At 41.8% G+C, this 27,561-nt stretch overlaps 1 protein-coding gene across 1 annotated transcript in view; it reads left to right on the top strand.

The window, feature by feature from the left end:
- The window catches only part of HAS3 (hyaluronan synthase 3), a 252,371-nt gene that overhangs the window by 191,078 nt on the left and 33,732 nt on the right, over window positions 1-27,561 (top strand). The window contains exon 3 of the mRNA XM_044082026.1: window positions 25,413-25,514. Within this exon, the coding sequence (XP_043937961.1) occupies window positions 25,413-25,514 (102 nt within the window). The remainder of the gene's footprint in view (window positions 1-25,412; window positions 25,515-27,561) is intronic.

Genomic DNA, 27,561 nt, shown 5'->3' with positions numbered 1-27,561 from the left:
TCTTTGATCCCCTCTCTCAATTCACTATAGTCTTCTCTCCTAAACGTTTTCACAAATATCCTTATCTTAGTATTTTACCATCCCCAATGTCTAAACCTCACAGTGAGTAACTCTGTGGGACAGAGGGATAAAGCTTTGATTATGAGCAAGGTGACCAAGAGTCAATTAGTAACCACAGAACTGAAATAGCTGACAAGGATGGAGGGGATAAAGAGGATATGCATGCTTGCCTCATCTGGCGGGAATGTGTGCCTGAGGGCAGTCAGTATGTTACAGTTTCTCCAGTGGAGACCAGGGACGAGTACTCAGGAGGTCCCTCCCCAGTAAGGATGTGATGTGGGGAATGTCTGAAAGCTTGCAGCAATCGTGTGAGTGAGTGTCAGCCCTGCATTATACCCACTGTATGCCCTGTTAGGGACAAGGCTGCTGCGCATATATGCAGGGTAGTTAAAGCCTAATTAAGAAATCCAAGTTCCCCACTGATGGCACCATCTCTGCCATCCTGCCCTCACCTCTGAGGATTGAATGGTCTCACTGTCTCCTCCCATAGAAATGAATGGGTCAGATGGATGGGGTAGTTTGATGATCAACAAGATACTGGAAGAAACCATGGAGGAGAAAAACTCTAAATCCTTCAGTGGCTTGATTCGTGTTGCCTAATAGTGCCTTATCTTGGACATGTAGGACCCCTACTTCTGTAATTATGACCAGACCCTGCAGACCCTGCATTTGTGAGCTCCTTCTGGTGCAAAACTTTCAGCATCTTCTGCTCCAGTTCTACATTGCAGCTTACAATCTCCCAAAGCCTCCATCTCCTGTTCCCATTCTACATTGGAGCTTACAATCTCCCAAAGCCTCCATCTCCTGTTCCCATTCTACATTGGAGCTTACAATCTCCCAAAGCCTCCATCTCCTGTTCCCATTCTACATTGGAGCTTACAATCTCCCAAAGCCTCCATCTCCTGTTCCCATTCTACATTGGAGCTGACAATCTCCCAACGCCTCCATCTCCTGTTCCCATTCTACATTGCAGCTTACAATCTCCCAATCTGCTCCTGGCAGATTCAGATACCCAATGAGTACTGACCTCTTCCTCCAACCCCAGTCCTTTACTCTCTACTCCAATTTGTCAACCTCTTCCCTTGAGGTGTCTGTGAAATAATACAATGTATAACGTTACCAGCTCTCCCCTGTCCCTTTTACACAAGTGTCAGGGCAATTACTACAGTCATCTTACCCTGCTTGTTCCCTGCCACCCCTATGCAGGGTGTTTTTCCTCTTCTCTGGCTTCATATTTGATGCCCTCTTTTATATAGATTGCTGCTTTACCTCCACTTCTCCCATCTTTTGTCATTCCTGAAAAAGCTACATTCCAGGACCTCCATGTTCCACCCTACCCTCACTGATACCGTGACCTCAGCCAAATATGGTGTTCTGTATTTTGTTCTACCTTACCCTCACTGGTACTATGACCTCAGACATATAGGGTACTGTACCTTGTTGCTCCCCACCCTCACAGGTACTGTAACATCAGACTCATGGGGGTACCATACCTTGTTGTACATCAGTCTCACTGGAAGTGCAACCTCAGCTGCCTGTAAGGTAGTGTAGCTTGTTGTATCCCACCCTCACCTGTACTGAGACCTCAGATACACATATGGGTTGCTGTACCATGTTGTACCCTACCATGACTGATAATGCAACCTTAGACCTATACGGGGTACCACATCTTGCATACTACCCTGACTGATGCTGCAATGTCAGACATATATACAGGGCACTGCATCTTATGATATACTACCCTCACCAATATTGCAACCTCAAACATATATGGGGGGGTACCTTGTTTTTCTCTACCTCTACTGGTAGTGCTACCTCAGCCACATATGGGGTACTGTACCCTCTTGTAAAATACTCTCAGGGTACTTAGCTCCTTGTGTAGCTAATTCCTTCCAGCAACGGCTTCCTACCCTGAGTACTCTGTGCTATGTCCATCTTATTCTGCTTTGTACTCAACTGTCCAACAGTACATATCCTGAGACTTTCTGGAAATGCACATTTATTAAATATATATCTGAAGCTGAGATATTTAATACACTTTTCTGTGACATGCAGTACATAGATGTTGTCTTATGGTTGTCTGTTCAAAGTCCACAGACAGTATTTATAATCCTTAGGATAATGAAATTTAAAGTGTGAATATGGGGAAATACAGACTAATCCTGAGACGGCGGTTTCTCTGAGTACTCCTCTTACTGTGACGTACAGTATTATACAGACTAATCCTGAGACAGCGGTATCTCTGAGTACTACCCTTACTGTCAGGTACAGTATTATACAGTCTAATCCTGAGATGGCAGTATCTCTGACTATTCCTCTTACTGTGACGTACAGTATTATACAGACTAATCCTGAGATGGCAGTATCTCTGAGTACTCCTCTGACTGTCAGGTACAGTATTATACAGACTAATCCTGAGGTGGCAGTATCTCTGAGTACTCCTCTTACTGTGACGTACAGTATTATACAGACTAATCCTGAGATAGTGGTTTCTCTGAGTACTCCTCTTACTGTCAGGTACAGTATTATACAGACTAATCCTGAGACGGCTGTATCTCTGAATACTCCCCTTACTGTCAGGTACAGTATTATACAGACTAATCCTGAGATGGCAGTATCTCTGAGTACTCCTCTGATTGTCAGGTACAGTATTATACAGACTAATCCTGAGGTGGCAGTATCTCTGAGTACTCCTCTTACTGTGATGTACAGTATTATACAGACTAATCCTGAGATGGTGGTTTCTCTGAGTACTCCCCTTACTGTCAGGTACAGTATTATACAGACTAATCCTGAGACGGCGGTATCTCTGAGTACTCCCCTTACTGTCAGGTACAGTATTATACAGACTAATCCTGAGATGGTGGTTTCTCTGAGTACTCCCCTTACTGTCAGGTACAGTATTATACAGACTAATCCTGAGACGGCGGTATCTCTGAGTACTCCCCTTACTGTCAGGTACAGTATTATACAGACTAATCCTGAGATGCTGGTTTCTCTCAGTACTCCTCGGACTGTCAGGTACAGTATTATACAGACTAATCCTGAGAAGGCGGTATCTCTGAGTACACCTATTACTGTGAAGTGCAGTATTTCTAGAAGCACCGCACACCAATGCTTTAAAATTATAAATAGTTTTGTAATTTACAGCTTTTTTTAAATTACAACCATACTAATCTTCAGAGTTTTGGGACCAAGAATATTAAGTGTCTCACATCTGATAGGGAACCAGTTGTCACCTCCTCTTCACACACATAGCATGTCTTGGATTTTCCATTCTACAAAATAATCTCTCTCTACTTTATAAAAACAATGTTTTGTAAGTGTTGCACAGTAACCTGCGTCAGTGGCAGTAAAACATCCGGCTCTCAATTACTATCCATATGTAGACAGCATCCCTAATGTTGGAAGGTAGTTCATAGATGCATGCTGTCCCAACGTTTTAAGTTGGTTTGTGAAATCTCTTTATTATGAAATTGTATAATTTTCATGTTTTTGTTCTTATTAGTCTAAAGAATTATTGTTATAAATTGTTTCCAGTACACTTGAGTTTTCCTGCTACTTACACCATACATGTCTGGTAGTACAGCAGACTGATAACTGATATGAAATGTAATCTCTTCATTGTTACTTATAGTTTCATATCCTGGAGACAGGAACTCATGCTGTCTTTTAACAAAGAATACCAGATAATGTTCTTTTGCAGAGCCTTACCACTTACTCCCTTAAACAACAGTCCCTTGTAATTTACCTTACAGCAAATACCTTGTTGTTTGACAGCAGCAGAACCCGCAAAAGCAGACCGCTGTTTCTCATGTTGTAGCATTAGGTCTACAGCAGTGACTCCAGCTTCTGTGTTCCACACAGACTGGTGAATTTCTCCTTGGTGCAGACAGCTCTTTCGCATGTTGTACCAGTGGCTGCAGTGTCCATGTCCTGCACAGACTGTTGTGTTCCCCCTTGGTGTAGACATCTCTTTCTGATGTTGTACCAGTGGCTGCAGTGTCCATGTTCCACACACACTGGTGCATTCATCCTTGGTGCATACAGCTCTTTCTGATGTTGTACCAGTGGCTGCAGTGCCCATGTTCCACACATGCTGGTGCATTTCTCCTTGGTGCAGACAGCTCTTTCTCTTGTTGTAGCAGTGTCTCCTGCATCCATGTTCCACACATGCTGGTGCATTTCTCCTTGGTGCAGACAGCTCTTTCTCTTGTTGTAGCAGTGTCTCCTGCATCCATGTTCCACACATGCTGGTGCATTTCTCCTTGGTGCAGACAGCTCTTTCTCTTGTTGTAGCAGTGTCTCCTGCATCCATGTTCCACACACACTGGTGCATTCATCCTTGGTGCATACAGCTCTTTCTCTTGTTGTAGCAGTGTCTCCTGCATCCATGTTCCACACATACTGGTGCATTTCTCCTTGGTGCAGACAGCTCTTTCTCTTGTTGTAGCAGTGTCTCCTGCATCCATGTTCCACACACGCTGGTGCATTTCTCCTTGGTGCATACAGCTCTTTCTCTTGTTGTAGCAGTGTCTCCTGCATCCATGTTCCACACATACTGGTGCATTTCTCCTTGGTGCAGACAGCTCTTTCTCTTGTTGTAGCAGTGTCTCCTGCATCCATGTTCCACACACGCTGGTGCATTTCTCCTTGGTGCATACAGCTCTTTCTCTTGTTGTAGCAGTGTCTCCTGCATCCATGTTCCACACATACTGGTGCATTTCTCCTTGGTGCAGACAGCTCTTTCTCTTGTTGTAGCAGTGTCTCCTGCATCCATGTTCCACACATACTGGTGCATTTCTCCTTGGTGCAGACAGCTCTTTCTCTTGTTGTAGCAGTGTCTCCTGCATCCATGTTCCACACACGCTGGTGCATTTCTCCTTGGTGCATACAGCTCTTTCTCTTGTTGTAGCAGTGTCTCCTGCATCCATGTTCCACACATACTGGTGCATTTCTCCTTGGTGCAGACAGCTCTTTCTCTTGTTGTAGCAGTGTCTCCTGCATCCATGTTCCACACACGCTGGTGCATTTCTCCTTGGTGCATACAGCTCTTTCTCTTGTTGTAGCAGTGTCTCCTGCATCCATGTTCCACACATACTGGTGCATTTCTCCTTGGTGCAGACAGCTCTTTCTCTTGTTGTAGCAGTGTCTCCTGCATCCATGTTCCACACACACTGGTGCATTTCTCCTTGGTGCAGACAGCTCTTTCTCTTGTTGTAGCAGTGTCTCCTGCATCCATGTTCCACACATACTGGTGCATTTCTCCTTGGTGCATACAGCTCTTTCTCTTGTTGTAGCAGTGTCTCCTGCATCCATGTTCCACACATGCTGGTGCATTTCTCCTTGGTGCAGACAGCTCTTTCTCTTGTTGTAGCAGTGTCTCCTGCATCCATGTTCCACACACACTGGTGCATTCATCCTTGGTGCATACAGCTCTTTCTCTTGTTGTAGCAGTGTCTCCTGCATCCATGTTCCACACATACTGGTGCATTTCTCCTTGGTGCAGACAGCTCTTTCTCTTGTTGTAGCAGTGTCTCCTGCATCCATGTTCCACACATGCTGGTGCATTTCTCCTTGGTGCAGACAGCTCTTTCTCTTGTTGTAGCAGTGTCTCCTGCATCCATGTTCCACACATGCTGGTGCATTTCTCCTTGGTGCAGACAGCTCTTTCTCTTGTTGTAGCAGTGTCTCCTGCATCCATGTTCCACACACACTGGTGCATTCATCCTTGGTGCATACAGCTCTTTCTGATGTTGTACCAGTGTCTCCTGCATCCATGTTCCACACACGCTGGTGCATTCCTCTTTGCTCCATCCACTCCTGTTTCCTTCCTCGTATGTACCCACAGCAGCTCCATCTTCCCTTTTGTTCTGCTTCACCTGTTCAAATTTTCAATCATACCTCTAGCTTAGAAGAAAACTATTTCAATTTCTAGCATTTAGCATCCAAGTGCCAATGAATTTTATCCTTTGGAAAAAAAATGTCTTCATGCTCTTTACTTTATCAAGAAGATTAAGTCTAGAAACCCCTATAACTTGGCTTTATTTCTGCTTCCTATTTTTGCTTATTTTTTGACAATTATATTCTTTGAATAACTAATGAAAGCTCACAATTGTGTGTGTTTGGGGGGGCAGCATCAGATGAACCAGTGTACTGAGACTTTTCTCCTATGAATGCATTCGCAAATCCTCATTACAATCTGGTACAATGACTGCAGTACTGAAGTCACTGTGGTCATCCAGTTGTCTGTCTCCTGATCACATCTGCCGTTACTTTTGCCTACGTCTCTGAATTCTACTCCCTCTTAGACAGATGCTTTGAAGCACCCATTCCAGTCTGGAGTCAGCATAATGGCAAGTCTAGAACTAAATCCATATGGTGGTACTACCACAACAACAAACTCAATAATTTATTTATTTGCATTTGTTTACCAGGATGGTCCAACTGGAAAAAAACAGAACCCATTTTCAGTGGAGGCCCAGGGAGAAAAGCTCCAAATACAGACAAATATAACAGTAAAAAAATAATCATGGCATTAAAACATCTTATTCAAACATCACATCATTTAGAAGTGCTGATTAGTGGGAGTGTCAAGACTGTGAGACTACAAGGAAAAGTTACATATTGGAGGAGATGAGTGTGGGAGTTCTGCCTGTGAGATGAAAACAGAATTTGGATTAAAAAAAGTAAACACTTGTATACAACTGGCAGATTTGATGAAGCTGCTGAGTGTAGAAGCTTGTGGTCTATAGAAGCTACTGTTTGGAAATAATGACTTTTGTAAAATAACTGTGTGGTAAAATATTGTTCAATCTTTAATCCTCCGACTGTAATGTTACAGAGAATAACAGGCACGTCCCCAATCCTCCCGCCCTTGGTTTGGTGCTTCAAACTGGTCACCCCCCCCATCCATTCAGGGGGAGAGGGATGATCTCCAGAGCAACCAACCAGAATAGAAGTCCCAGTCAATGACCTTCCCACGTTTTTAACTTTTTGTATGCATATGACAGCATTTCATAAAACTGTAGCGCACTACAGCATTCATCTGTAACTGATTATCAGATGCAATTTGGTTTGGCTGAGATCACTTAACTAGAGAAAGACAGTTTTAAATAATGTGAGCAACTAGTAACGTAGGAAGAACAACCATTTCTTACTAGGGGAATATATATATATATATATATATATATATATATATATATATATATATATATATATATACACGTCTAGCTATTTATCTATAAATACATAAATGGATATATATGTGTGTGTGTGTATGAAAAAATATATCTGTGTGTATGTGTGTGCATGAATACATGTGTGTGTGTGTGTGTGTGTGTGTGTGTGTGTGTGTGTGTGTGTGTGTGTGTGTGTGTGTGTGTGTGTGTGTGTGTGGTCTACCTGACAATACTGAAATCCCACATGATTGAAGATGAGAACATCAAGATGAAAACAGTGACTCTTCAGTTCATCGACTCTTCATAACATCAAGAATTTACCCAGGAAAAGTAACCGGTCAGCCAGTATATGGGAGTTTGCCCTTTTCTCTGCTATAGTGTGATTTCAGAGTTGGTATAATTAGTTGGGGGGTGTGGAGTGTAAGCCCCCACTTCTGTGGGTATGAATTGATTTCCTGTGGTTTGTTGTGCTTGTTGATTGACCTGTTACTTTCCCTGGGTAAATTCTCAGTGTTGTGAAGAGTCAATGAACTGAAGTTTCGCTGTTTTCGTCTCAATGTTCTTGTCTTCGATCACGTGGGATTTCGATATTATCAGGTAGACCCATATATAGATATATATTTGTGAATTTGTGCATATACTCTCACACACACACACACACACACACACACACACACACACACACAAAAACAGACACAAAGACATGCAATGAACAAAGTTGCTGTTCTTGGTTAACTGTTTACAGTTTCCTGTCGCTTGGTTGAAGAAAGTCAAAATTACTGAGGCACACAACATCTATTTGGAGGATGATATCTCTAGGAATGAGTTCAGGAAACTGATTTTTCCTACAGAGTAATTCAAGCCTTCATTGCTTTGCCTGATGACATGATTGTATATGTTAGAAAATTGCTTTAGATGGCAGGGTCGTAGATCTGATCAGAGTCAGTAGCCGTGTGCTGACATACCTCCTGGAGAAGGGCAGGGGAACAGTAGCTATGAGATTGTCTAAAATATGTACATCTGAACAGCCTTGAGATGTAATTTTGCCAGCATTTTTGTGCATTTGTACAACCATTATGTATTTGCACATGTTCTGAAATCTTTCACTGGCTCCCTATATTTCATACAATTCAACTTTTTTCTTAGTATTTGGATTGCAGATTCAGAGTTTCAGTTAAGGTTTTTTTTTTTAGTTAACACATCCATAAAATGAGTCATGGAACAGCAGAATATGAACCATGGAACCTGGAGGGCTAAAACAGGGTGGGGTGTGTGTAGACTTTGAGTCCATTTCTGGTACCAGTCAAATGTTTTGTATGTTGTTTCTTTTGGCAACTGTGCAAGTTCATTCACGTAACAGGCTGTTTGTGTCTTCTTCCAAAATTCTGTGTTACAAGAAGCCGCTCTGATTCTGGATAGTTTCATGTGTAGTTTTTTTCCTAAATGACAGAGGAAATATGTTTGGATCACTCGGGCAATGACAATAGTTTATAATACTGATCTTTCACTGGGAAATATTAAAGTACTATGTCATTTTTGTTGACTGAACAAATTATACATAATCTCAAGAATTATCTTTTTACTGTGTCACAGTAGCCTACAAAATGACAGATACATTTATAAGTGCCAATCTGATGTTAAAGCATTCACATGTTCTTTTATGTTTTCATCTTCAGAGGTAATATAGATTTACTTTCTAGCCTGGGGGCTTGGCTCAAGAACAGTAACAATCTGTTCTAAATGTTTCTGTTCTGGAAACTAAAGTTTCCACTGACAATGCCATCAGCATTGGAGCTGATGTACAGATAGAACAAAATACAAAATCTTTAACCATGGGGAAAGCTACTGTAAATAAAAAAGACACAATGTATTCTAAAAAAATAACTTCATCACAGCTACTGTTAAGAATGTTCATAGGTTAGTACTAAGCTAACTGCCCTTGCGAGCCATTTTAAGTCTAGCTAATTATCCCTTGTGAGACTCAAACCCTGCACCTTGTGTTTGCAAGGCAAACACCTTAACCATTAGGCCACCCTCTCAATGTGGAAACAAATATATTAAACTATGTTCAGTTTCTTTCTCCAGTATACAATCCTTCCTTATGTTAGTTGAAAAAATAGGAAAGGATGTGATACGTGTAGACAAAAGTTTCCATCAGACCTCTAAACAGTAATGAGTGATACGTGCACATGCAAAGCAGTACAGAGAACTGCAAAACTCGGGTACAACATTTAAAAAACTCGACAATGTGTATAATGTACAAAAACAAGAAGAACTTTCAACTATCAGTTATGATGCGTAGATGCAGTTAACATTAACCATCACTTTGTCTTCCAAACACAACAAAATAGTCAAACTAGAAAAGAAAGTTAGACATGGAGTTGGCCAATCACAAATTCATAATGCCGCTAGCAACAAATGTTATTGCAAGGCATGAATTCTGAAGTTGTTGCATAAACTAGGAAATCAGTAAAGGAACTGACAGCATATGAAGAGTAGATGGTGGTACATGGGAAGAGATAAACGTTTGTAAGTAAGTGGTTACCCAGGCTGCAGTGTTTAGATAGGCAGGCACAATGTTGGGTGGGGGAAGACAGGGGTTATGTCCTCCTCCCATGGCCATTTAGGTATGTTGTGAGGTAAGGTAAATAGTAAAGAGAAGCTGACGGGTGACTGGAAATTAGATGAGGAAGACTTGCTACAAACATTGTGAAGGTGAAGGATATCGCATAAATGAACGATTTTTCTTTTATACAGATGCGTTTAAAAAGATAATGAGGAAGCCGTGTTTTAAATCAAATTATTGTAAATATGTTGGTATTGATGGTTTAAAAAATGCATATATTTTCTATAGGTGTTAATAATGTTCATGTATTGGCAAAGAAAAAAAAATGTGTGGCTGGATGACTGATGCACTTTCTTCTAAATTTACATTTAATATGCCATTCTTATTAATTATAAAAGTCCTGTCTGTAAAGGAGAGGTAGTGGGTTCTCCCTGCTTGAGATTAATGTATGACATACTGATGACATGGGTTCTCCCTGCTTGAGATTAATCCGTGGCATACTGATGATGTATGATAAGAGAGAACCTATAACACCTGCAAGCTTTTTTGATTTTTCCTGAATGTGGTAAGTGACTCTTTAAAACCACAAACTCATCTGATTATTATTTCATATGAGCCACAACAACTGCATTACAAGATATGCATAGCTGTGCTGTGCTTTAAAATGTGGCTCTGTGGCAGTTGTGTTTTAGGGCAAACCTTTATTCAGAATGGCTTCCTTATTGCTGTGCACTATTTATCCAGAACTGCTTGTAAACCACTTTGGATGCAGTGTGAATTTAAAAAATTCCAAATACAGAACCTGTGTCAGAATATAAGTGGTAGCCCAGGTCATGAGAAAGGCCCATCTGGAGATGGGGGGAACAAATTAGCTAATTCAGAAATTCTCATATCCCCTGTGGAGGGTTAAGCCTAATAGAGGATGAGGACTACCTCTGGGTGGTATGGTGGAGGTCTTGTGAACATAGTCCTGTGACTGCTCCAGTGTATCAGGCTTTTGCTGGTTCCTCTGCTTTGATGTAACTGTGGGAGCAAGGTTTGTTTTAGTCTAGTTCTTTATTTTGCTTTATTTTATTTATAAAAAGAGAGAGAGTGCAGGTAGTTACTTAAGATTATGGGACCAGCTGTCCAGCTATGCTAGTTGTTCGTTCGATAGTCTTCATTGGTGGAAAGGTCTTTTGCTGAAGCCTCGTTCGGCGTAGCTTTTTGCTTCACCTGGAGCTTCTCATCTGTGAAAAGAACTATGGTGGAGTCTAGGCAGTCAAACAAACTGTACATCAGTGTATTTTTGACTGCCTAGACTCCACCATAGTTCTTAAGAACTTTTTCACAGATAAGAAACTCCAGGTGAAGCAAAAAGATACTCCAAACGAGGCTTCAGCAATAGACATTTCCACCAATGAAGACCATCGAATGAACAACTAGCATAGCTGGACAGCTGATCCCATAATCTTAGGGAACTACCTGTGCTCTCTCTCTCTCTTTTTATAAATTAAATAAAGCAAAATAAAGAACTAGACTAAAACAAACTTTGCTCCCACAGGTACATCAAAGTGGAGGGGCCAGCGAAAGCCTGATACACAGGAGCGGTCACAGGACTGTATTCACAAGACCTCTACCATACGACCTCCCCAAGATGATCCTCATCCTCTTTTAGGCTTGACTCTTCACAGGGGGTAAGTGAGAATTTCTGAATTAGTAAATACAGAACCTGTGGAATTACAGACTTTTTTTTTCATTGTGAGTCAGTCTATCACAGTATTCTTTTTGAACAGGGTTTGTGACATTGATGACTGTTTCAGGAAAGCCAGACTAGTTACACCAATTCCAACAAATGGAATTATAATTAACAGACTGGGTGATGTGTGTTACAAACCTCCCACATTCACCATGCAGGTTGTTTGAATCCCTGCACTTACTTAATATTTCTAAACTATGTTGAGGTCCCATAATCTCAGAGTAAGTTAAACATTTATAAATATCAAATTCACTGGAAAAGGTGTAACCGATCACATTGTGCTGAAATGATTAGTGAAGACATGAACTTAAAACATTCCATTTCCTGTGAACTGAAGAAAAAAACAAAAGAACCTTTCATTTTGTTTCCTTCTAAGTGATTTTTCAAACTGACTGCCAGCCAACTGTCAAACCTCTATTTAGCTGGCTGGGTCATTTGTTCCCTGTTGGCAAGCGTCATTTCAAGGAAGCATCATTCAGACAAGCCTTTAGGGATTTTCCTGTGCTCTAATCTCTGTTATCCTAGAGTGTTCTCCCACTAATTACAGCTAAAGTGCATGAATTTGCAGCATTTGGCACACAGGTTTCAATCTCGTAACTCTGATATGACTGCAGGTTGTCTGGCTCATAGTCATGGCTTTATACTGCTGAACCATGGAGAACCTTTCCTTTTTTACACCTTTGCCAGTATTTAGATAATGGCTGAATGGTACATGTATAACCTATTGGAGAATTACCATTCTCCATTAGGGTACAGATATCACTCACTGAAAAACAAGTCAGCCGCTTCATGCCAGTGTAACAAAGCACTGTGAACCATGGGCAAAAAAAAAGTGGTTGCCATTTTTCATGCTTGTAAAATGCTTTTTTTCCCATTTAGCAAGCTTAGGAAAGGAACTAAAAAGAAAGTAATTTGTGTGTGTAGGTGTCCATGTGTGCATTCATGTATCTAATAAGTACATAATGACGGAGAGAGGAGAGACAGAGAGGGAGAACATGTGACTGTCAGTGAGTGACACAGACCAATCACTGAGCTCATACCACTTCTACTATGAAACATATAATGTTCATCATGGTACCCTGCTGCAGTCATCACACTTGGGTTATCCTGCCATCAGGCGGTCCCGCAGTCGGCCCGAATTCCAAAGTCTTGGTCCTGACAATTTTTTCTAATCAAACTTCAGTCTGAAGACTTTCTTCTCCTACTCAAAGCTAAGTACCCCGTTGAGGAAACCTTTTTCTTGCTCCAGTCCGATGTCAGAAAAAGTTAATAATTGTATTTCATGTGGGAAGCAAATACCTCATAAAGATTTTCATTCTTACTGTATTCCTTGCTTAGACCCTGACCATGACGTAGCTAGTTGTCGGTTTTGTGCTAGATTCAATCAATGTACTATTAAACGAAGGTACGATTTTGCTTTTCATTACTTCGGTAGGCGTTTTAATTACAAAATGTCGTCGGATACGGTTCCGGCTACCGGAGTTCACAAACGACGCAAGGACAAAGACAGGCCTCCGAGGTCCAAATCAGACGATATCGCACAAGCAGAGCCAGCTTCAGGTTCGGCCGTCGTCAGTGAGGTGCTTTTGCAGCCCCTGTCGTCGGCCATTTCGGAACCGATAGCCAAAACGGACTTCCACGAGGAGCCAACTAGGCCTTTGAATATTTCAGTTGGACCTTTGGACAATGCTCCTTCGGATGGGTCCGGAGCCGCTGTGCAGGTACCGGCTTCCGAAGGGGTTTTCAGGCCTACTCAGCTTCTTATAAAGGCAAAGACAAAGACAAAGACTCCTTCCAAATCAAAGACTGCAACCCAGGCCTCTTCTGATCCGGCTCCCAAGTCTCAGAAACAGTTACTTAAAATGGCGGAGGACTTACTTACTATGATCAGGGGTTCACATCCCCCTCCAGATCCCCCTCCAGATAAAAGGCCAAGGCAGGAAGTTTATTATGACTCCTCTGATCAGGCTTCTGTTTCTTCTTCTGACCAGGAATATTCTTTTCCTCCTTATGAGGATTCTGATGCTGAGGAATCCATTCCTTCAGCTTCTCCCCCTGAGGATTTCTCTTTTGGGGAAACTTTGCATGAAATGAGGGAACATTTCCACTGAGAAGGACAGGAGTACTCGGAATCTAAGAAAAGACTAAGGGATTTTCTTCTTCTTCCCCAACATAGGCCCCTGGCTATTCCTCCTATTTTGGATATTGTGGATGATACTTTTTCGGAGGCTAACTTAACTCCTGACTCTTTTCCTCCAACTCCTGTTAAGCCAGACAGATACTATAGGGTTCCTGATTCCCGCCAGTTTTTATACAAGAACCCTACTGCTGACCCTGAAACCATTTCTCAGGGTCCTAAGGGTGTTAAGGCCACTTCTGCTAAAAACCCCATTCCCACTGAGAAGGATTCTAGATCTTTAGAAAGATGGGGCAAGAAGGTGTACACTTCTGCTACTTTATCTATTAGGGCTTTAAACTGTCAGTTTCATATGCTGAAATACCAACAATTTCTCCTGTCTGTTTTAAAGCAAAAGCTAACTTCCATTTCCGCCTGTGCAGAGGATAAGGAACTACATGACTTATTGCATGCCACTGAACAAGTTGGGAAGCATGGTTTACACTGTGGATTTGATGCCTTGGAGGCTTCTTGTAGGGCTGCTGCCTCTGGCACAGTAATTAGAAGGCATGCATGGTTAAAGGAACAAAATTTGCCAGATCAGGTAAAAGCTAAATTATTGGATGCCCCTGTTCAGCATAATGTTTTATTTGGATCTAAAGCTTCAGACGTGATTAAAAAGATGGAGGATAAGGCAAAGTCCATGCAAACAGTTAAAGATTTCTTACAAGTACAGCCACCCAGATTTAGCAGGAACTGGCCTACAAAAAAAATTGGTCCTTTCCCAATTCAGACAGGCCTCAGAGGGGTAGATATAGACTCCCCCGAGGTAGGCCTCAAACGCAAGCCTCTTATAGACCAAGACAGTGGACTGCTTCCACCCCTAGGGGAGGAGAAGACAGGTTGCAAGCTCATAGAAAACAGACTCAATGACTCCCTCTGTTGGGCTGCAGGAATTTCTTGCCTGGAAGCCCCTCTCGGAGGAAAACTTTCTCTTTTTCATCTAAATTGGACTCGTATAACCCAAGACAAGTGGGTTCTGGATGTGGTTTCAAGAGGTTACAAATTCCATTTTCATACCCCACCAAGGCCAAGCGGATGGCCAGATCTTCCAAGACATCAATGGTCAGAGGCATTAAACCAGGTGGAAGCTCTCTTGGCTATGAAAGCCATAGAGCTAGTTCCACTTTCAGAGATGGGACAAGGTTTTTACTCAAGGCTCTTTCTAGTCCCCAGGAAGCAAAATTCATGGAGACCCATTCTGGATCTGTCAGTCTTGAACACTTTTCTAGAGATACAAAAATTCAAGATGCTTACTCTATAGCAGCTACTGCCAATGCTGACCAAAAATGCATGGATGGTAACTTTGGATTTAAAAGAAGCATATTTGCACATTCCCATCAGACAGGAATGCAGAAAATACCTCAGGTTCAAGGCAGGATCAAGGCACTACCAATTCTTTGCGCTGCCCTTTGGATTGTCTACTGCGCCCAGGGTCTTTACCAAGTGCCTGGCTCCAGTAGTAGCTTATTGCAGACTCAAGGGAATTCAAATTTACCCTTATCTGGATGACTGTCTTATTCAGGCAGACAGCAAGGATGTCTTACTCCAGCATCTACAGTTTGTTCAGAATCTTCTCAAGTTCCTGGGATTCACTGTAAACATAAAAAAGTCAAATTTGACACCCTCACAACAGATAATTTTTCTGGGCGCTTCTCTAAACACAACAACCCAGATGGCATTTCTGACATATGAAAAACAGTTACAGCTGGCTTCAACTTTCAAAACCTTGGCAACTACAACTCGGCTATCTGCAAGGAGATTCCTGCAGGCTCTGGGTTACATGGCCTCCTGTATCCTTCTAGTACCATATGCAAGACTACATATGAGAAAAATACAGTGGTACCTAAAAAGTGTATGGTCTCAACATCGCCACAGTCTAGACATACTGATCTCCGTCCTGCCTTGTCTTCAAAAGGAATTCCTTTGGTGGTCCAAGGCATGTACTCTAAACAAAGGAAAACCCTTCTGTCTGCCTCCTGCCACTCAGATTCTAACCACGGATGCCTCAGATTATGCATGGGGAGCCCATTTTCGGGGCAACTGTCTTCAGGGCCTTTGAACAATGGATCAGAAGCACCTGCATATCAATTTAAAGGAAATGTTAGCCATTCAGAAAGCTCTATTGGCCTTCAGGAATCTTCTACATCCAGGACAACTACTGATACGAACAGACAACACCGCAGTTATGTGGTACATAAACAAGCAAGGGGGATCTCATTCCTACCCCCTTTGCAGACTAGCCATGAATCTATGGAACACAGCTCTAGCTTGCAATCTGGACCTTCAAGCACAGTTTCTACCAGGGAAGCAAAACTTCCTGGCGGACAGTCTGAGCAGAAACCTTTCAGATCCACACGAATGGATGTTGGACTCCGAAATATTCAAGATGATTACAACAGTCTGGGGATGTCCTCACATAGACCTCTTTGCATCCCACCTCAATCATCAACTACAAATTTTTTGCACCAGGACTTTCCACGATCAAGCTTGGAAAGTGGATGCTCTATCATTCAGTTGGAAAAACCTCTCGGGATATGCCTTTCCACCTCTTCCTCTTCTTCCATGGGTATTACTAAAGATCAAGCAGAACAAGCTCAAGATGATAATCTTGCTGGCCCCAAATTGGCCTTGACAGTTTTGGTACCCAACACTGAGAAACCTTTGTCTAGAGCCACCCTGGGTTTTACCACAGATTCCGAACCTTCAGTCCCAACACCAGGGTCAGATTCTACACTCCCATGTCAAAACTCTCAGCCTGGCAGCCTGGTTAATCCAGGATCTTTGATTCATTCTCTCCTACCCAAGCAGGTTATGGATGTCTTTTTAGAAGCCAGACGTCCTAGCACTAGAAAATCTTATGCAGGAAAATGGAAACGATTTTGTTCCTGGATGCAGGCTCAGGATTCTGATCCTCTTATTCCTAACATTCCTTTACCTGTCAGACCTCTTACATAAGGGTCTCTCTTTCTCTTCCATAAAGATACACGCCTCTGCTATTTCTGCTCATTATAATACAGACCCTCCTATCTTTTCCCATCAGCTCATGAGACAATTTCTCAGAGGAGACCCCCTAGATCTCCTCCCATTCCTGCTTGGGATCTCAACTATGTTCTGGAAAAGCTCACCTTACCTCCTTTTGAGCCTGCTGCCTCTTCTGACATCAAGTTTTTATCTTGGAAGACAGCCATCCTGTTAACTCTGACCTCTGCCAGGAGGGTTTCCGAGTTGCAAGCTCTTATGGCTTTGGAACCTTATATTATTTTTCATCAAGACAGGGTGTCTTTAAGGACTAATCCTACTTTCATGCCTAAAGTGGTTTCCAAAGTGGCTTTAAATCAAACTATTCACTTGCCAACTTTTTCCCCACTCCTCAAAATAAAGGGGAAAGGATCTTACATTCCTTGGATGTACACAGACAACTACGTTTTTACCTGGACAGAACCAAGGACATCAGGAAATCAGAGCAATTGTTTGTTTCTTATGCTTCAAGTTCCCAAGGTAAAGCCATTTCAAAACAGACCATTTCTAAATGGATTGCTCATGGAATCAGATTTTGCTATTCACACCATGGAAAGCAAATCCCAGGGAGTACAAGGACTCACTGTACCAGAGCTGCTGCCACTTCAGCTGCCTTCCTCAGGGGAGTTCCTACCAAAAACATTTTGGAAGCTGCAACTTTGAGTTCAGTGCATACTTTTTCCTAGCACTACAATCTTCCTGTCTACTCTAAGTCTAGGGCAGGCTTTGCTTCTGCAGTCTTGCAGGGCCTTATAGCCGCCCCCTCTACTTTATGACCACCTCCCTTTCTTTCTGCTTTGGTATTCTACCCTACAGTCATGACTGCAACAGTGAAACACAATGAACATAGTACAGTTGTGTACACTTACCATAAATGTAGATGTTAGAGTGTCTTCACTGTTGCAGTCTGGGTTTCCCTCCCTCCAGTCCCCTCTTATTTTTTCTTTTGTGTGGTTCCTTTTTTCACCCTTCTTCTGAGGTGTATTTGCAAAGGGTATGGGACCTTACTCATTTTGGAACTTCTGACATCTGAGGCAAGAAAAACTGGAGAACATGGCGTCGGCTGTCAGCTTTGTACTCCTGGCGCTCTGACGTCAGGGAGCATTGCTGAACAGCCGATGCCAGACCCAGACTTTGGGATTCTGGCCGACCGAGGACTGCCTGCCAGCAGGGGAGAACCCTACAGTCATGACTGCAACAGTGAAGACACTCGAACATCCACATTTATGGTAAGTGTACACAACTGTACTATACCATGAGGGAACATGTCCACTGGGAAGGCCAGGATTACTCGGATTCTAAGAAAAGGCTCCGAGAGTTCCTTTTATTACCCCAGCACAGACCTCTTGCTATCCCTCCTGTTTTAGATATTGTGGATGATGTCTACTTGGAGTCTAGTTTAAATCCAGACTCTCTACCTCCTGCTCCAGCCAAACCAGACAGATACTACAGAGTACCTGACTCACACAAATTCCTTTATAAAAGCCCTGTAGCTGACCCAGAAACCATATCCCAGGGTCCTAAGGGAGCAAAAGCTTCTATGGCTAAAAATCCTGTGCCCTCTGAAAGAGATTCCAGAGCCCTAGATAGATGGGGAAAGAAAATATACATCTCAGCTACTCTGGCTATGAGAGCATTAAATTGCCAGTTTCACATGTTGAAATATCAACAATTCCTGATGTCTCAGTTAAAACAAAAAATGAGCACACATTCAGAACAGCCTGAATTCAAGGAAATGCAGGATCTGTTGCATGCAGCTGAACAGGTGGGCAAGCATACTTTACAATGCGGATTTGATTAATTGGAAGCTTCCTGTAGAGCAGCTGTTACTGGCTCTGTCATTCCTAGACATGCTTGGTTAAAAGAGCAAACCCTCCCCGACCATGTTAAAGCAAAATTATTAGATGCACCTTTACAACAGGATGTATTATTTGGTGTCAAAGCAGAAGAGGTTTTAAAGAAAATGGAGGACAAGGCTAAATCTATGTAAACGGTCAAGGATTTCTTGCAGGTACAACCCCCTCGCTTCAGCAGAAATTGGCCAACAAAAATTGGTCCTTTCCAGCTTCAGACAGATCAAAAATTGGTCCTTTCCAGCTTCAGACAGATCACAGAGGGGCAAATACAGACGGCCAAGGGGCAGAGGTCAGTCACAGAGCCCTTACAAACCTTGCGAATGGGGTTCTGCTACCCAGAAAGGAGGAGAAGACAGGCCCCAAGCTAGCAGAAGGCAGACACAATGACTCTATCCTCAAACTACCAAGCAAATCTCTCCTGGCAACACCCTTGGGAGGAAAACTAGCATTTTTTGCAGACAATTGGCACATCATCACAAAAGACAAATGGGTTCTAAACATTGTCTCTCAAGGATACAGATTCCACTTTCATACCTTACCAAGGATCAAAGGAATGCCAAACCTGCCACCAAATCAATGGGCAGAGGCACAAAAACAAATTACAGCTCTCATGAACATGAGAGCCATTCAACAGGTACCTACACAGGAGCAAGGACAAGAATTTTACTCAAGACTCTTCCTAGTTCCAAGAAAGGACAAAGCATGGAGACCCAGTCTGGATCTTTCAGTTCTGAACACCTATCTGCAAATACCAAAATTCAAGATGCTAACACCACAGCAGCTTCTTCCCATGCTGGGCAAGAATGCTTGGCTAGTCACTTTAGACCTCAAGGAGGCATACCTGCATGTCCCTCTCAGACAACATTGCAGAAGATACCTCCGCTTCATTGCAGGTTCAACACATTATCAATTCTCTGCACTACCCTTTGGCTTATCTACTGCGCCCAGGGTCTTCCAAAATGCCTGGCACCAGTAATTGCATACTGCAGACAAAGAGGAATTCAAATATACCCATACCTGGACGACTGTCTTATTCAAGCAGAAAGCAAGGACATTCTTTTACAGCATCTGGCATTTGTCAAACACCTTCTACATTGCCTAGGGTACACAGTAAACGAAAAGAAATCAAAACTAGTGCCCTCACAAAACATAATATTCCTGGGTGCCAGCTTGAATACACTGGCCCAGATGGCTTATCTCATGCCAGACAAGCAACGACAGCTGTTTCAATATTTCAAAATAATGGCAACAAAGACCCAACTCCCTGCAAGAAAAATTCTGCAGGCCTTGGGATTCATGGCATCTTGCATACTACTAATACCATTTGCAAAACTGCATATGAGGAAATTACAATGGTACCTGAAAAGTGTATGGACTCAGCACAGCCACAGCTTGGAAACAACGATTCCACTCATTCCCTGCCTTCAACAGGAGTTTCTATGGTGGGCACAGGCATGTCACCTCAACAAGGGTCAGCCTTTCACCTTACCCACAGCCAGGCAAACTATGACAACAGATGCATCGGACTATACCTGGGGAGCACACATGGCAGGACAGTGCATTCAGGGCAAATGGACTACAGATCAGAGACACCTGCATATCAATCAAAAGGAAATGCTAGCAGTGCAGAATGCCCTAACAGCTTTCAAGGACCTTCTACGCCCAGGGCAACTACTAATAAGGACAGACAACACCACAGTTATGTGGTACATAAACAAGCAAGTGGGCACACATCCCTACCCTCTATGCAGGCAAGCAATGACCTTGTGGAACACTGCACTGTCTTACCAGGTTCAATTACAAGCACAATTCCTGCCAGGAAAGAAAAATACATTGACAGACGACCTAAGCAGAAACATCATGGATCCACACGAATGGAAACTAGATCCACAAGTATTTGCAATGATAGCTCAAAAATGGGGACGCCCAGACATAGATCTGTTTGCAAGCCCCTACAACCACCAACTTCAAAAATTTTGCACAAGGACCTTCCATCCACTAGCTTGGAAAGTGGATGCCCTCTCATTCAGTTGGAAAACATTAACAGTGTATGCCTTCCCTCCACTGCCTCTTCTAGCTAAGGTACTGCTGAAAGTCAGATTAGAGAGGCCACAAATGATTCTCGTAGCACCAGACTGGCCACACCAACATCGGTATCCAATTTTAAGGAACATGGCCCAGGGCCCACCATGGATTTTGCCACAAATTCCTCACCTGCTCACCCAGCGAGACAATCTGATTCTACACAGCCAGCTCAAGACTTTAAACCTGGTTGCATGGCAAATTACCTAAACAACCAGCCAACACCTTTATCCAAAGCTGTTATGGATGTCATTCTGGAGGCCAGGAGGCCCAGCACCAGGAAAACCTATTCAGACAAATGGAAAATATTTTGCACCTGGAACCAGGCTAAAGGCCTAAAACCCCTGGAGCCGAACATTCCTCAGATTCTACAATATTTAACTGAGATGTTACACAAAGGACTTTCCTTTTCATCCATTAAGATCCACACCTCAGCAATTTCAGCCCATTACAGCACGGATCCTCCTTTATTTTCACATCCACTCCTAAGACAGTACCTCAGAGGGGCTAAGAACATAAGACCGCCCAGGAGAGCACCAACACCTACTTGGGATCTCAACTTTGTCCTGGAAAAACTTACACTGCCACCCTTTGAACCAGCTTTTTCAGCTGATTTAAAATTTCTTTCATGGAAAACTGCCCTATTACTAGCAATAACCTCAGCTAGAAGAGTCTGAGATACAGGCACTAATGGCAGTGGAACCTTTCCTCATTTTTCATCAAGACAGAGTTTCTCTATGAACTAATCCTTCCTTTATGCCAAAGGTGGTATCCAGTGTGGCCCTAAACCAAACCATTCACTTGCCCACCTTCTTCCCAAATCCCCAGAACAAAGGAGAAAGACTCCTGCACTCTTTGGACATTCACAGGCAATTACATTACTACTTGGATAAAACTAAGGCTTTCAGAAAAACTGACCAGCTCTTTGTAGCCTATGCTACATGATCACAAGGAAAAGCCATCTCAAAACAGACCATTTCTAAATGGATAGGACATTGCATACGTTTCTGCTACACACATCATGGGAAACCAGTACCTGCTAACATTAGGTCCCACTCCACCAGGGCTACAGCTACATCAGCAGCCTTTCTCAGGGGAGGGCCAACCAAGGATATTCTGGAAGCTGCTACTTGGAGTTCAGTGCACACCTTCACCAAACACTATCACTTACCTCTTTACTGTAAGACTAGAGCTGGTTTTGCCACTGCAGTTTTGCAGGGCCTACTAGCTTCTTCTAATCCTGTTTGACTCCACCTCCCCTCCTTAGCTTTGGGATTCAACCCAAATGTGATGACTGCAGCAGGGTAACACGATGAACATAGTACAGTTTTGTACCTACCATAAATGTAGATGCTCGAGTGTTCACCCTGCTGCAGTCCAGGTTACCCTCCCTCTATCCCCTCTGAACTAGCTGAACTTATCTCTGCCACTTTATCCTATACTACCTCTGTGGTGTATTTGCTTGTACCTTAGGGTTTTGTTTTATTTTTATATAGCTAAATGTATATATATATATATATATATATATATATATATATATATATATATTTTTTTTTTTTTTTTGCCTACGTTTTGGGGGCACCTGACATCTGGGGCAAGAAAAACTGAAGAAAATGGCATTGGATGCTTCTTATATACCCCTGGCGCACTGACGTCAGGGAAGAAGCGACAGCAACCGACGCCGGACCAAGACTTTGGAATTCGGGCCAACTGCAGGACCGCCTGACGGCAGGATAACCCAAGTGTGATGACTGTAGCAGAGTGAACACTCGAACATCTACATTTATGGTAGGTACAAAACTGTACTTTCTACGTTTTTCTCACTACATAATTTTTCACTCTTTTATGTTTTGTAATGTAACATGATACTTTGCGATTTTAAATATTTGTACTTGACTTTTGAAACATTGTGATTGTGGAGCTTTTCTCCCTGGGTCTTTGCTGAAAATTGGCACTTTCTGTCCCAATCAGACTTTCCTGGTAAACAAATGTCAAAGAGATAAATAAACTTCTTTGATCAAGAACTGTGGATAAAGCCAGTAATATGCAGGGGAAAGACCTAAAATCAGGGTCAGTCCTTAATAACATGCATTTTTCCAACAACAAGTATGAAACTATACTTTTAGTCAGTGAAGTCGTACATTAATCTTCATTTATTTACCAGAAAATCAAACATTATAGAGTTACAAACCATAATTAGGGACAGATGTGGGGGTGGGGAGGGTCTTAATGCCTTACACTGTTTTTTTTTTTCATTCCTTTGCTCACACTTAAATTATACTCATTCAAGAAAGTAGTTTCAACCAAAACAATATTCTGCAGTACAAAATAATACATTTAATGTTAAACAAAAGAAAATTCTGTAGCATTTGTTGCCTGCCGCAGTGCCATTTTTTTAATTTCATGAATTCTGAAGAACTTCAAGCACTGGATATGGCAAGCACTGGATATGGATAAAAGTGCTTAACTCGCATTTAATAAAATTTTCATACATCAGTTCGGACGTACTGGAATTTTTTACTTCCTGCACCCTTTTCTTCATGAGAACAGCAGTGTGGACCACACTTTTTTGTGTTATCAGTCAAGAAAGTAGTTATAACTGCTGAGCAGATTTGTGTGTGTGTGCGTGTGCACATGTGTGTGCGTGCATGTATGTATATATAAGTATGTGTGCGTGAGTGTGCGCTTGTGTGTGTGCGTGCATGTATATACACTTATGTGTGTGTGTGTGCATGTGTGTGCATATGTGTGTGTGTGTGTTTGTGAGTGTGTGTGCGTGCATGTGTGTATGTATATACACACGTGTGTGCACACTGCATACTTACACTACATATATTTTGGATGTAAAATAAGTCCTCCAACAGCATCTATATATGCTACAGTGAGACCGAAACATTAGGAGGAGGAACTATTTTGCAACAAAAATAAAAAAACACATAGAGACAATTTAAAACACTGTCCATTATCTAAGCACAATAATGCCCACCAGGATGCGAGGACCTTCGAGGTGAGGAGAGAGAGCTCCTGTACCTGTTGCATCAAGCCTCATAACTCCCCTAGGTTGTCCATTATTTCCTCAATAAGGCCCACTCTGTCAGGCATTATTGTTTACACAATACCAAATTAGCTGAATTACTTTAATCATGAATCAAACTGCCTGCTCTGATGATACTTAGCAAATCTTTCCTCAAAATAGCGAATGTCGTTGGTGTAGTTAGCGAGCTGAAGTAACGCGTTAGTGATGCAGCTAATGACGAGAAGTAGAAGGAAAGTCTGGAAACTTCTAGTACCCAGACAGCATCAGCTTTGAGCTATACTTGAAGGATATGCTGAGGGTAGAGCTTTTGTGCTTAACTGACATTGCAAAGACAGTAACATTTTAATGACACCACTGGCTCGGGTACCAGAATGAGCTTGGATCCCTTGTAGGTTGTCCTATGCATTGTTAAGATGACACCCGTAGTGGTTAATTCCCACCTTGAGCAGATAGGCTGATGATCTTTGTTTTCCTGCACAATAAACAGTAAAGGAAAAGCTAATATGCATCGCATAGACGTCTGTATTCCTCTTACAAAGGGTTTAGCAATAGTAGTATGATCTGCAGAGGGTAGAGCATTAGCACCTTTACTGACCTTAAAGAGACGGTGTCAACATTTTAATGACATGAGTGACTCCGGTACAGAAGCTCAGGTCCCTGGTATGTTGTCATGTGGACTGGTTAGTTCATAGGTACATAGGTAGGTACTAGGCTATTGGCTCTAGGGCCTATATAAGCCTAGCCAAAAAGGTACCCTGGGGCTTTTGACACCCAAGAAAATTATTTTCCTGTGCCCCTGTCCAGCAGATCCACAGAAGTGATCCCGGGGAGAATTTCCTATCTCCCATCCAATCATCAAGATTTTTCTTGAAGAGTGCTAATGTGAGGAGCTTTCTTTGATATAGATAGGTAGTTTGTTCCAGGGTATGGGAAGTCTCTGGGACAGGAATCTATCCCTCCAGCATGTTCTGTTTATTGTGGCGACAAGGTTTAGGTCACTAGAGTGTGTAATCTGATCCTTGTACTGGTTACTTCTCACCTTGAGCAGGTAGCTGGATGACCTTTGTTTTGCTGCACAATAAACAGAGAAGGAAAGGGTTATGTGAACTGTATATGGATGTCTGTATCCATCTTAACGAAGGTCTTACCATTCAGCAAAAGCAGAACATAACATGAAGGTAAGTGTCAGTCTCTGACATGTATCCATAAACACCACAGGATTATGTGTGATCTCTGCTGCAGATACCAGTGTTACATGTGATCTCTGCTGCCAACACTGTGGTGCTACATGTGATCTCTGCTGCCAACACTGTGGTGCTACATGTGATCTCTGCTGCAGATACCAGTGTTACATATGATCTGTGCTGCAGATACCACAGTGTTACATGTCATCTCTGCTGCCAACACTGTGGAGCTACATCATGTGATCTGTGCTACAGATACCACATTGTTACATGTGATCTGTGCTGAGAAAGTCCATGCAATGCAAAGTATGAAAAGGGGTCACCTCAGGTAAGGTGATCCGAGTTGCTGGTGGGAGGGATAGATAACTAGGCAAACTATCAACAAAGGGAGAAACTTTAGCACCAATAAAAACACCAAGTGAAATTTCTAGTAAAAATGTGGAAGTGCTGTGTAAAAAAACAGGTATGTTAGTAACTCAGAATTACTGATTATTTTAATATTTTCTTACAGGTATGTGACTCAGACACTGTCCTGGATCCAGGTTGTACTCTAGAGATGCTCAGAATTCTGCAGGAAGACCCAAAGGTTGGAGCTGTCGGAGGAGATGTGCAGGTATACCCACTTTCTGCTGATTTTAATATTATAATAATACTAGATGTATAAAAATGTATTTAAATATGTGCCCACTAACTTCTATTCTTTCACTTTCTAGTTATCTGTTTAACTGGGTCAGAACCCTTTTCAGGTGTTTTTGCAAACATTTTAATCTTTTCATCAACCTAAAGCATTTCACTTACACTTCTGTCTGCTTACCAGAAGAAACACTGTTTTGGTCTTAACAACATTGTGTGTGTGTTATGTGTGTGAGACTGTGTGCATTGTCATCTCTTAAAACACATTGGAGTGCAATATACAAAATAAGCACAAATTTATTTAAAGGATAACATGAAAATATAGCTCACTTGACTTTTCATGGTTAGCTCCAAAAGTACTGACATTTTTATTGTATTTTTATACAAGTTTCACAGTCCACAGAGGGAACTCCACCAGGCTTACTTCAGAGAGGCTCAGTCCCAGCAGCAAGGCTGTAAAATAAAGGTTGTGGCCTCAAGCCTTGGCTAGGCCTTCCTTTCAGCTGCACAAAAAGTCTTTGTCTGATCTTCCTACAGGCCACATCCACAACAGGCACTGATTGAACCACTCAAACTGGGCCACTATTCTAAGCCACAATTATCATTCCAGTTGAGGAACCCGCTTCCTGATTCCTGCCTTCCAGGCTACTGCTTTTTATACTGCATTAAACAGGTTAATTTTTGTGACAATTTAAGAATACAGAGCACATTTAAAGGCATATTCCTAATTTTTCACACACAAGATGTCATCACTTTATCATTTAAAGGCATATTTCTTATTTTTCAAACACAATGCACCATTACATTGCTTGTGTGTGTGCCTTTAAAAGTTGTCTATATAGCTGTGGAAGTGTGCCTCTAGATATATGTATGTACCTATGTATGCATCATAACAATGGACAATGACAAAGGGTTGTGATAAAAATGTGTATTTGACTCCCCTACCCATATCATCAGCTGTTTATCAGCATTACCCTTACATCAAGAAGCATTTACCAGCACTCTGCCTGTCATTAATTAAGAAAACTCTAGTTGGAGTCACATTAACAGGGAAAAAAATTGTGCATTACACATACAAAATAGAGATGCCAGTCTCCCAAAATAAAAATACCCAGCATAAATTGGAAATGGTATTTCATATTACTAAAATAAAAAAAATAAAATAATTTAAAATATATGTAGGTGGACCATAGCTAGCCAGCTGGAAATATACTACCTACAAAATTGGTCTGAATTTTAAAATGTGCACTATAACAGTAAAATAATACTAAAAAATATCTGACACTATTAAAAAAAATAAAACTACAGATGAAACCCATTCATGAGCCAGTCCATTCAAAACGATCTTAATGACCTACAGAAAATCCTGCTCATTTGCTGTAATGGTAATACAAACTAATAAAGTCTTAACAAATGGATATATGGAATATATGGGGGTCTCACTTATATGATACATGAAATATCATGAAGTCCACAATTATGAAACTCATTTCACTGTTCCTCAACTCTGACCCACTCCTGCATGGCCATAGGCACAAGCACACATGCTCACACAGGTCTAGTTCTAAATTTTGAGCTTTCAAAACTTCGAATGTCTTATGGTCGAGATTTGCCCCCTGCAAAAACATAAAAAAGATGTTTTTGTTTTTATTTTTTTTTTTTATTTACATTTTGAAGTTTCAAAACTTCGATCTTATGGTCTCGACCATAAGAAATTTGAAGTTTTGAAACTCCGAAATTTAGAAGTAGACCCGCTCAGACACTCACACGTGCAAACACATACATAAATACGCACAATGCATTTTTTTTTTTGTAAAATGTTAAAGAAAAAGAAAACAAAAGTCTATATTTTCCCAAAGAAAATGCAAATAACTTTTAACTAGCAGCAGGAAATACCAAGACAGTATACCTGAAAAAATGATTTATCTTACAACTTTCTACAAAATGAGGGCTGAGTCATTTATGTCAGAGCTTTTGATATTTTTTTTAGTCTGCAAACCAGTAGAAAAGGACATGACATGCTTTGT

Source organism: Protopterus annectens, chromosome 8.part1 (assembly GCF_019279795.1).
Source record: "Protopterus annectens isolate FY-2018-M chromosome 8.part1, PAN1.0, whole genome shotgun sequence".
Lineage (NCBI taxonomy): Eukaryota > Metazoa > Chordata > Ceratodontiformes > Protopteridae > Protopterus > Protopterus annectens.
This window is presented reverse-complemented; position numbering and strand designations above follow the sequence as displayed.